General features: G+C 36.2%; 1 protein-coding gene across 2 annotated transcripts in view; it reads left to right on the forward strand.

Moving 5' to 3' along the window:
- Positions 1-12299, forward strand: part of crhr1 (corticotropin releasing hormone receptor 1) — a 225860-nt gene that overhangs the window by 115083 nt on the left and 98478 nt on the right. For both annotated transcript variants that reach the window (XR_012400935.1, XM_691254.8), the window contains exon 5: positions 836-921. Coding sequence is in view for 1 of the 2 variants with exons in the window: in XM_691254.8 (XP_696346.3) it covers positions 836-921 (86 nt within the window). In the remaining variant the exon portion in view is untranslated. The remainder of the gene's footprint in view (positions 1-835; positions 922-12299) is intronic.

Genomic DNA, 12299 nt, shown 5'->3' on the forward strand with positions numbered 1-12299 from the left:
ACTTTCACAAGCTCCTACAATAGCTGTTCAAAGCTCAGTATAAGCCTTGAAGAGGAAACGTACCACTATGAAATGGGAAACCACTGAAATGGAAATGGGAAATGAAATCTAAAACACTTTCGTTCACAGCTGCACCAATACTGACACTCCATGTTTCAGAAGATGTTTATGAACCAAAATCGTGCAAAATATGTCTTCTGTTCTTTCAGTTTTATGTGGCACTTGTCTTTTTAGTGCACTGTATAGGAGGTTTGGAATCTATAATTTTTTATTTATTTTTTATGTGAGACTAGAGACCAGACTAATCAGATATTCATATTAAGGTCAAACCTCTATGCGTTATGAGGTCAGATATTGATCATAGACCTATTAACATCTCTAGTGGTTTCAGTCATGTCGGATAACTTTTAGAAGAGTGTAATGAATGACCTGCCATGCATGACGAAGTACCAGATGTTCAGAATAAATCTCATTCTAGTTACGTGCCTTAAAAATTAAAGGGAGAGTTCACTCAAAACTGAAAATTCTCTCATCATTTGATATTCCTCTACTTGTTCCAAACTAGTTTGAGTTTCCTTCTTCTGTTGAACACAAATTAAGATATTTATAAAACTTCAGCCACTGACTTCCATTGTATTTGTTGTTGTTGTTCCTACTATTGATGTCAATGGCTACTGGTTTCCAGATCTTTTCAGAATATCCTGTTTTGTGTTCAACAGAAGAAACAAATCACAGTTTAGAACCACCTAAGGAAAGTGTTATTAGTTGGGTGAACTATCCCTTTAATTGTGCTGTTGATCAGTCAATAACCAGTGTGATATCTATTTTTCCTCAGATAATGTGTACAGAGAATGTCTCGCCAATGGCACCTGGGCTAAGAAAGGGAACTACTCTCAATGCCAGGAAATTCTCAATGAGGAGGTACGTGGTTGCATTTTATTCTATTTAACCAAATACATTTATCCAGTTGTTTCAAAATCATGCATAGACTGTCATTTATGACATTTTAAACCACAAAATCAGTCTTAAAAAGATAGTTCACCTAAAAAAATTAATATTTGCTCACTATTTACTCACCCTTGAGTGGTTATAAATCTTTATGAGTTTATATCTTCCATTAAACACAAAAGAAGATATTTTGAAGAAAGCTGAAAACCATCTATAGTAGCACAAATGGAAAACACTATGGAGGTCAGTGGTTACTTAATGGAATTCAAGATTTCTTCAGAATATCTTACCTTGTATTCAACAGAATGAAGAAACTCAAACCAGTTTGGTACAAGTGAATGGAGAATAAATGATCACAGATTATTTTTATTTTTGGGTGAGCTATGCCTTTAAGCTGCACAAATTAAAATTTTCAACTGTAAATGTATACATTTTCTTTTTATTATTATTGGTAATATGCATTCCCATTAATTTAATTTTTGGATTTTTTTTCTTAAAAGCAAAATAAAAGCATGTCATATTAGATATTGCACATTCAAACTCTGTTGTTGTTGATTGTTTTTAGACTTTGTGAATCTAATATAATATGAAGGATAAAAGTGTGTTATTAAAGGAGGATTACTGAGTTTTTTCAAGCTGTAAAAGCTGCATACCAGAGCCCATGTGTGTTTGGTGAGAGTTGTCACTTGGAATCTTTAGCAAAGACTGTCACCCAACCTTCGGTTTGCTGTTTATTTGTTGCTTATTATGCTGTTTTATGTGTTCCAAAAGTTCCAGAAGGATGCTAGTTGGCAAATATTCTTGGATATAAATAGTAAATGCCCTGAGAACTGTTTTTTTTTTTTTTTTTTTGCTTATGTGTCTTTATAATACATGTGCATTGGGTTGATTCCAATAAATGTTTTAAAATAAACCTGTTAGCCAGCACTCACTTTTGGGGATTTACACCTACCAAAATTAAATAGTAACAGTTCTTGACCCCAGTGAGCTAAAAACAAAACTTTTTGGAAAAAAAACACTTTGTGCTTTACTGTGGTCCATCTAGAAAGTTTCGTGCTAAAAATATGAAAAGTTATACATTATGAAGTAATGAGAAAAAAAATCGTACTGTGTTTTTTTCACATACAAACACAGAAAAACATTAATGTAATGACCTAGAAAAAAATATGCCTTTAAAGCCAAGTGTCTCGTGAGTTTAGATTTCAAATGTAATGAAGATGAGATTTCTCCAAAAGGTTTTCTTAGACTATATTGGTATCTTTCTCTCCCTCACCGTCAGAGGCACTTTCTCAAAAATGACCATCCCAAACTAAAACAGTAACAGTTGCTAAATAATTTGGTCTACATTCAAAGTTCATGCATCTTTGGAAATAAGGAAGACACTTTAGGCTTTACTATCCATCATGTAGAGCAGGGGTTTTTAAAATCTATCCTGGAAGTTTGGTGTCCACGGGTTGCAGGTTTTAGCTCCAACTTGCCTCAACACACCTGCAAGGATGTTTCTAGAAAGTAGGAGCTTGATTAGCTAGCCCAGGTGTGTCTGATTGGGGTTGGAGCTCCAGGACCGAGATTGAGAACCCCTGATCTAGAGTGTATAATGCTCAAAACAAAAACAAAAAAAAGTTGTAGATGCTTAAGTAAAAAATTGCCCCGCACTAAACAGTTTATTATTTCATAAACAAATGTAGACCTCTTAATTTTGAGATTTTGGGTTATTTTGCTTTTTATTAAGTTTTTCTTTACAGTCTAATTTAAAAAAAAAAACATCCAAAATACACATACAATACAATACAACAACAATTCTGAATCTAACCAATAAATCTTATACATAGAGGTCTGCATTCTAGAGATACAAAGCCTCGGGACCCGAACCAGTTTTCTTGCGGTGCGAGAATAATTTCCGAATAAAATGCCAACTCCTGAGACTCCCAAGCACGCATATGTATGTGTGTGAATGAGAGAGTGTGATGTTGTGTTTAGCTTGTTTTTGCAGTCCCTGTGTGTGTTTATGTGTGTGTGAATGAGAGAGGGCATGATGCTGTCTGTGTGTCACTTGCTTGGTGCTGTGTGTCTATGTGTGTGCGTGTGTGTGTGTATGTGTGTGTGTGTGTGTGTGTGTGTGTGTGTGTGTGTGTGTGTGTGTGTGTGTGTGTGTGTGTGTGTGTGTGTGTGTGTGTGTGTGTGTGTGTGTGTGTGTTGTTATAGGCTGTCTGGACTCTGTATAGCTGCGGGAATAGGTGCGGAGGGTAGAAAACGGGGCAGGTCAGGCAGCGGGACAACAAATGCTGAATATAAGTAGGAGCGGTCGGGTTCTGACTAAAACCTGGCGGGAGCGGGATTAAAAATTTAGTCCCCCGCAGATCTCTACTACCAAACGTTTCCAATCAACTGTGAAAATATGGTAATAAATATATATTTGTTACCCTATGAGACATACAGGTAGTATATTGCCTTAAAAGTGTAATTTTACTAAATCAATACTAAGTTTATTAAAGTTTATGTTTTATTAAATATGCATTTAAATCAGTTAAGTATATATTCAACCCCCTTTTCATGATTTTGCCAAGTACAATGCTATCCTGGATTAACATCTATGTTAATCCTGAAACATCATTTGTGTTCGAAAATGTAATCCATACCCACTTCCTACCTCTAAACCCAACCATAACTGTAAATTATTTTCAAAATCAGAAAGGAATTATAGTTGAATAACAATTATGTAGAAGTGCTTAAATCTAACTGTAATATAAACTGTGAATGTGTCCCTTAATTCTAATTGGCTGATTGAAATGTTGTTCCAAGACCAACATAGATGTTAAGCCAGGTACATGTCCTACTTGGTGAAATCAGCTTGGCATATTCAACCCGCTTCCTAAATCATAAAAAAATGTGTTTTATTTAGACTTTTTTTTTTTTTTGATGTGTCAGAGAAAATCCACCCAAACTTACTGTGATTTAAACCTAAGCGACTGTTGCAGGTGAATCTCTCTCTGAAACACATGCATGGCTGTACAACAGAGACATTGATGTCACACGTCTACAAGATTCATTAGCTGTCTTTTAGTGTAACTGAAGTAACGTGGGGGGGTTAATAATGTATGAACTTTTATCTTCCCTCAAAGGAACCAATTTAAGCAGCCATGCTAAGCCTTTGTACACACTGGGCTGGGGAGAAAGAGAAATCGCTTCTCCAATCACTGGGATGGAGGAGTGGGCTAGCTTGGATAATGCTCAGATTTATATTTAGACAGCAGGGAGGGCTTCTACCACAGCTAGGGGCTTACTGGAGCATGTGATTACTACTAGATGCTGTTTAACGCTAGTGACAAGGTTTTGCTCATTACTAAGAGCACTGCTGGAATTCGTGGGTTTTGTATTTAAAACTCAAAAAGAGCCTTTTATGTCATGCTGTTACTGTGATCTGTTGGAGAATTGGTTTAGTAGCTATTCTTGATCCGACCATGGTGGATAATGTATTGGACATGCAGGAGATACATAGTAACAACAAAAGGAGTAATTTCATAACAATCAGTGGAGACTGGGATAGTTACAAAACAAATGTTTTAAAGCTTCAAAATGCTTCAAAATGTTTTAAATGTTAAACAGGAAAATAGAATAAACGCTGCACATTTTTGGGGTTTGGTGTGAATTGTGCGCACCCTGTTATCATTGTGTCTGCTTGTTTATACAGTAGCTTTAATAATATACCCTCTTATAATATGAAGCCTTTTATATCTTTTTGTAATGTTATATCCCCATTTTAAAGATGACATGAGCTGCAGTCTGTTCTGTATTTTAGGACATAAACACATTGACCTTGAGTCTGAAAATGTGTCAAGTTGTCTTTTGAAACACATTAGGCTTTTGCTTAAGAGAGAAGTTAATAATCCGTTGCTTGATTTTAGTAATTTTTTTAGTTAAATAATGGCTAGCATTTTATTTATGTTTCCTAGTTATATTAGGATCTTTTTTATTCTTGTTTTATAAACAGACTTAACCCTTGGTTATTTCAATTTTGTTGCGTTTTCTAACTTTGTATGAGACCCGTAGCTATAAATAAAAATTAAATAAATAGGACACCTCTAAATTAATAAGGAGCCCGAGCTTCATCTCCTTTTCAAAAGAAAACAATTACAAAGATGTTTAAACAAGGAAGTAACGTAAAGTCAAATTTATTTGACATTTAACTTAAAAGGAGAAATAAAAATCTTAGGAAAAATAACAAACAAAATACTCAACAATTAAGTTTTAAAACCTCTTACCTGCACATGAAATAAAACAAGTGAAACAACATTCACTAACCTGCCTACTAACCACAACATGAGAAAACTTAATAAAATAAAAGGCACTGTCCTCATCACCTGTCTGAACACATAAATCCCAGTAAGACAACACTTAGCGTTAAATTTCGACAATATTGTTAAGCAAATACAACACAAGTTTTTTTTCACAAATATAAACAAAAACAAGCCAGGAGAGAGGAGACTCTCCGAACAATGTTCCAGCCTGGTTTAAATGGACTTCCCTAACATGTCGGCAAGCTTTTATGGGTCAACACCTAATTCTCTGCACCTGTGCACTCATAATGAAACCTGTCGAAATGACAGCGGATTGATGCAGAGAGAAGAGAACCACAGCAAACAGAGACATATACAACAACACAAATAAAAACTCAATACTTTTTTTGCATTATAGTCTTAATTTAAAAAAAAATCCATTAAAAAATGTCCAATCAGTTCTTTATTCTGAATGGCAGGAAAGAGTGGAATAAAATTGTTTAATGCACAGTTAGATCCAGTCAGTTTGTTCACAGTTGTGCTAAACTCAAACATTAATAGTTATCATGGTAACTCAGAGCCTTCTATCTGCATCTGAGATGTGGATGATGACTAAAGCGTAATGTGTAATCCCGGGGACATTGACGTGATGTTCACTAGGGAGAAAAAAATGGGGATCAAACACCTCAGCAAAATGATCAAAAAGCAATTCCAAGAAAGTTTGGATGTTAAATGCAATGAATTACGAATCTGTCATTTGTTAGTTCTCTTTAAATTGTGTTTAATTGATAAAAGTTCAAAGAAAGGATCATCCAGACTTTCATGAGCAACAGAAGCAAATGTATGTGTCTGTCATTGTTCAGGAAACGGCAGAGCAAAAGACATGAGTGACTTTACATGCACAAAATAAACTAAGAACTATCAACATTCAGATTATTTTAGTAACTTTTCTGTGGATGCGTGTTTACATGCAAATCAGTGAACTGGCTATACAGAAAAATGTGTTTTCATGACATTGTAAAGTTAGGTGGATCTCTCACGGACAGTAATGTCACAGATCAAACATCAGCGTAAGTTCAAAAATATAAACAAGAAATCTATCAGAAGCTGTACTGTTGTATTAGATCAAATCTGTACAGTTCAGATTTTTTTTTTTTTTTTTGTGATTATGAATGATTATTCACAGATTAAAACCAAATATGTCCCTAACCCTACCCGCATCTCACCTCTCTACCCAAATGTTCTTCAATTCATTATGAACACAGTAAATACATTGTATTTACTTTGTATGAAAATACATAGTAGGGCGTCATGGTGGTTTAGTGGGTAGCCAGTTGCCTCACAGCAAGAAGGTCGCTCCTTTGTGCCTTGGCTGGGTCAGTTGGTATTTCTATGCGAAGTTGTATGTTCTCCCCGTGTTCGTGTGGGTTTCCTCTGGGTGTTCCAGTTTCCCCCACAGTCAAAAGACATGCGCTATATTGTAGGTGAAGTGGCTGAGCTAAATTGTCCATAGTATACAGTATGTGCATACGTGGGGGTGGAATTTCAGGAGTTTTCCGGGAGACAGAACAAAACGGGAAATGAATTGGAAATACGGGAGACTCCCGGGAAAACCAGGAATGTTGGCAGGTTTGAGTATGTGTGTGACTAAATAAGACTGTATGGGTGCATCCCAGTGATGGGTTGCAGCTGGAAGGGCATCCGCTGTGTAAAACATGTGCTGGCTAAGTTTGTGGTTCATTCAGCTGTGGCGACCCATGAATAAAGGGACTGAGCCAAAAAGAAAATGACATAATAGTTAAGGTTAATAGTTAAGGTTACCCAATATAAAGTGGCACCAATCTTGGAGGATACATATCATCTTATAAACATAACCATCTTTAGAATGTGCAAGTAAACACATTCAATGACATGGAAGCACATATTGTAAGTGCCGAGACATGTAGAATGCCTTGGACAGGTGTTGAGAATTAGCAAGTCTGCTAAAACACTTAAACAAACACATTTGGTTTGTGCAGTGTAATTGGGATGTCCATGTCAAATAAACGAACAAATAAAATAAATTCTACTGCCATCATGATGATGTCTTTCATGGACGTTTTTCACATTTTGCACTCTTTGCACAAGTAATTTCCTTGCAGCTGTTGTCACTTAATACCTGAACAGTGAGCATAAAGGGAAAAGAGTGCAAAAAATGTCAGAATATCTAGTAAAGTACAATTACAAGGGCTTTGGTATCTTAGCTTAAAGGCATTACTGTGGTACTCAGAGGAACGGCAGACTCCCTAAACCTTTAAGCCTTTCTGCACTAAGACAAAGTCCCCAGCGGCCTGTCTGACATTTGGACCTGCCACTGTAGGGCAAATGAAGTGCTGTAAGTCCTTGCTGCAGACTGTTTTAAATGTAGATGTCAGAAGAACTAAGCAGATTCTTGTACTTCCATTCTCGCTCTTGTGGATGATTTTTTTTCTTTTTTCTTTTATGCAATGTTTTTTCAGGTCTTCTCTTCTGTAATTGTGTCTGACTATTGTGGTCTGTAAAAAGTACTTCATGGCAAGAATAGACACCATGTTTTAGCAAGATGATAAAAAAGCTTCAATACAGAATCAACACTGATGACGGCATTCATATTCAAATTATTTTCAAATCAGAAACAGAAGGCAGCGAAGCTCACAGACAGAACGCCTGCTCTCAGCCAAGCGGCAGAGCTTATCAAGCCAGATTTGTTCACTAAATAAACATATGATTTGGAAAGCAATTTTTTTTGTTGATCACAGAACTCATCTCCTTGGTAATTAGCAAAAGTCACTTTACCATGGGAAAATATATTAAGCCAGTTGTTCAAAATTAGCAGCGCCATCAGGACAAGTGGATTGCTATGCAAACTGGGTGCAAAGTGTATTCCATCCAGCATTCCAACCTGATCTCACGAGGGAACGTAAGTGTTATACGTTCTGTCAGTTTACTGGCTGTATAGAGTTCAGTTGTATGAAAATGTATGTTTTTTTAAAAGGAGGCATGGCTCCTAAACCCAATCGTCGTTTGGGGGATAAGCAAATACTAAAATATACAAGTGAAGTTTATTCATAAACAAATTTCAAGAGGATCACGTGCTTATGATTGTTCACAACTGTTCCAACTTTAGCTAATGACTGATTATCCTATCAGATGATCCTTAACTCACTATAAATAACCAGACTTTTCTCTCATATCTTCGTCTTGAAGAAACCCGTCACGGTGGCCAGCGATTAGCGCTGTTGCCTCACAGCAAGAATGCCCCTGGTTTAATTCCTTTCCAAACCAGACGGCATTTCTGTGCGGAGTTTGCTCATTCTCCCTGTGGTCGCGTGGGTTTTCCCCGGGTCCTCCGGTTTCCTCCCACAGTTCAGAAACAAGCAGTCTAAACAATTAATCAAAATACATTAGCTAAACTCTGAGTACACCTTTCAGCATACATATCCGACACTTAGCTACAACAAGCAAGAAGGGGAGTCATCGAGATCTATCTGAGCTCAAACTCCCCTCTCGCCTTGCAAAGGGAGGGAGCCCAGGGCTCGAGGATCTTATAAGCTCAGGGCTCTCTCCCGGGACAGCACGTCAACGCATCCTATTCACTTTAAATGGGTGACATCAAGCATGGCCGAACTGGATTTTGGGTCTGTCTGTGCTGCTTCAGCAGCGTTGTTCGATGCCGAAGTTGTGAATTTCTCAAATTTTCAAGCACCAACGAAATTGTCAGCCAATTAGATCGCTTTAATCAAATACTTCAGTCCAAACAATAGCCGATTGCAGACTTAGTAGTTGATGCTAATGATTTTGCATAAAGGAGAAGTTTGCCACAATAATTGAGCATATGAAGAGTTTCGTTGCAAAACAAGATATATCCATTTTGAAAAATGTTGGTTGTTTGACATTATTATTTAAGACATCAACGGTCAAGTTCATTCACAATTTTTGTACATTAAACTATTACTTGAGCTCAGTGAAGTCCAGGAACAACATATATTCAAATCCAGGATATTTTTATTTACATTTATGTCCATAAAAAGTTTAGAAATAAGTAAAAAAAAAACATACCAAAATGCAACATATCAATCTCAACATTAAATTGGTTAAAAAAACAATACATCATAAATATATGGATTAGTTTATACAAAGATTAATTAATAATAATAAGATTCTTAGTTAGATTTGGCCAGAATGTACACAACATAACATAACTTTTTTTTTGTTTTGTTTTGCAAAACGCTATATCCTCCTTAGGCTATATTCTTCTACAATAATACCATTAAGAAAAGATAGTGAATCAATGTTTTGTTTGATAATTAAAATTAAGTTAGTTAGATAAACGACTTGTAGCTTGTTACAGAAAAAGTGAAGGGTGGCTCCTTTACACCACTGCTGAAAACCAAATCTGTATGATCAGGACTGAGCCGCGGTGTCACAGAGTCTGCAACACTAGCTCGCCTCGCCCTGTCATATTTAACAAATTATTTCACTGTAATAATAATAATTTATTGATTGTTGTGAAAAAGAAAAAAACGTTTATTTTCTCCATGACAAATTATTTAAAGAATAAACTTACAAAGGACATTTAGAAATGTCGCCTTACAGACAGGTATCTTGAGATGGGGAGGAGCGCAGGAAAAAAGGCGCTCACTGGCCTTCCTCTTGACAGCAGATGCTCGTATCCCACTGCATTTGTGTATTGTTGACAGATGCAGGATTCTGGTCCACTTTTGTAGCGTTTTGTGAAGTTGAAGGCTTCATCTTCTATTGCTAAATCAATGAGCAAACTTGGAGCACTTCACCGGCGTCGAGTCTCTTCCCAGGGGATGTTGAGCTCGCGCAGCATCCTGAACGTTCTATAACTGTTATATCACACTTTGTAAAGAAACTGGTCTGGCGAATATCGCGTTTTGTGAAAAAATGCATTTTGTAGTAGGCCTAAAATGTACATTCTTAAATGTTGTTAATGGCAGCAATTTACACATAGGTTACGGTACATCTGAACAGTGATTTCTAATAATAAAATCCAAATGTCAAAAAATGGCGTTTATCGCATTTTCCAACCAAATCCTTCATATGAATTAATAAAATCTTTGAAAGCTACTATAAGTCTAGTAAATTATATACTTGACTGTCTCTATTCATTATATACAGGCTTTTTAAAGCAGATATTGTATTGGTGTATGTATTTTGATAAATACAATCGACAAGGTAATCAGTCCCCATATTAGAGACTGGCAGCCTATAATGCTGTGTTTACACCAGACACGGATGAAGCATCAAGCGTAAGTGATTTACATGTTAAGTTAATGCAAAGACGCGAATAGACATACTGAGATGTGATACGTGCAAATGAGGCGTTGCGAATGGCATTATTTGCTCGAGTTAGAATATCAGAACTTAAGCGGACATTTGCACCACAATAACCAATCAGGAGCTTTGTCTTGTAGGGGCATGAGTATGATGTTGAGCTTGTTGTTGGTGTCCCGGGGAAAATCCTCCTGCCGACACTGGAGAACAGTTAATCAACCTGGGCTTGGCTCAGTAAGAAGCACCACTGAAAGCTTCCGTCATCCAGGTATAGTTTTTGGAGAAGTTGATGAGCTCACAGAGCTGGGTGCAGCTCTGAAAGAATCTAGTGGACTCAGGCACGCCTCCAAATGAATCAACACTGTATTTCAGTCTTCCTAAACCACATCAAGAACAGCTATTCTCTCAAAAATTAGCCATTTAGCAACAAAGCTAGAGTCACCGGGCAGACAAAAGCCCTGTTCATGATGCGAATCAACGTTTATTGTGAAGTGAATTTGAAATGCGAATGAAGTGGTAAACTCAAAATGTTCACGTGTCTATTTACACGCGAATATCATGGTTTATTCGCACATTCCACATCTAGTGTGAACACAGCATAATACAAATAACTGAAACATATTTTGGAGTAAAAACATCTTATATAAACCACTTCAACTGTTTTTCTGTGATTTAATTTAGTGCAATTATCACAAAATTCTGAAGCTTTTTTTTTAAAATGTTACAGTATTTTTCTACCTCAATAATGCTTTGTTTTGAAGCAAATGTTGCTGCATTAGTAATACATACATTCAGTTTGATTAATCAATCAGCATATAATGAAATGAATTTAATTGGCAGAAAAAAAATCTAAAATAATCATACTTTAAAGTTTATCTGTAATTCCACAATTATTATGACCTGCTAAAGCTAATTTTGAAAGGAGGCGGCGCAGTGGGTAGCACAATCGCTTGACAGCAAGAAGGTTGCTGATTCAAGCCCCAGCTGGTTCAGTTGGCATTTCTGTGTGGAGTTTGCATGTTCTCCCCGGTTTCCTAAGGGTGCTCCGGTTTCCCCCACATGTCCAAAAATGCATGGTATAGGTGAATTGGGTAAGCTAAATTGTCTGTAGTGTATGTGGAAGGGCATTCGCTCCGTAAAACATACCGGAAAAGTTGGCAGTTCATTCTGCTGTGGAGACGCCAGATTAATTAGGGACTTAGCTGAAAAGTAAATGAATGAATAAATTAATTATTTTGAAAGGCTTATTAAATTGAATACTTTTCTCAGTAATGCTTCATTTGCTTTATTTAAGCAAATATTAATACATATGATCAAGAAGCACCATCATCAGTGCCATTTTTTTTTTTTTTTTGTAATATATATCACATGTAAGCTGAAACAGATTATACATTGAAGCATGGTTTGTTAGGGTGGTAAAATATTTGGCTGATACAACAATATGATAATCTGGAATCTGAGGGTTTAAAAAATCTAAATATTTGGAAATTACACTAAAAGATGTTTAAATTAAATGCTTAGCAATGGACATTACTAATAAATAATTGAGTTTTGATATATTTACAGTAGTAAAAAAAGAAAAATCCATCATTTCGACCCATACAATACATTTTTAGCTAGTGTCAAAAATATACCCTTTGAAACATAATACCTTCTGTGGTTAAAAGGTTTTGTGGCCCAGTGTCATGTACAGTGTGTGATTATTATAGTTCAATTATTGAATCAGTCAACATTTTATATTTTTCCATTAAAGTA

Source organism: Danio rerio, chromosome 3 (assembly GCF_049306965.1).
Source record: "Danio rerio strain Tuebingen ecotype United States chromosome 3, GRCz12tu, whole genome shotgun sequence".
NCBI lineage: Eukaryota > Metazoa > Chordata > Actinopteri > Cypriniformes > Danionidae > Danio > Danio rerio.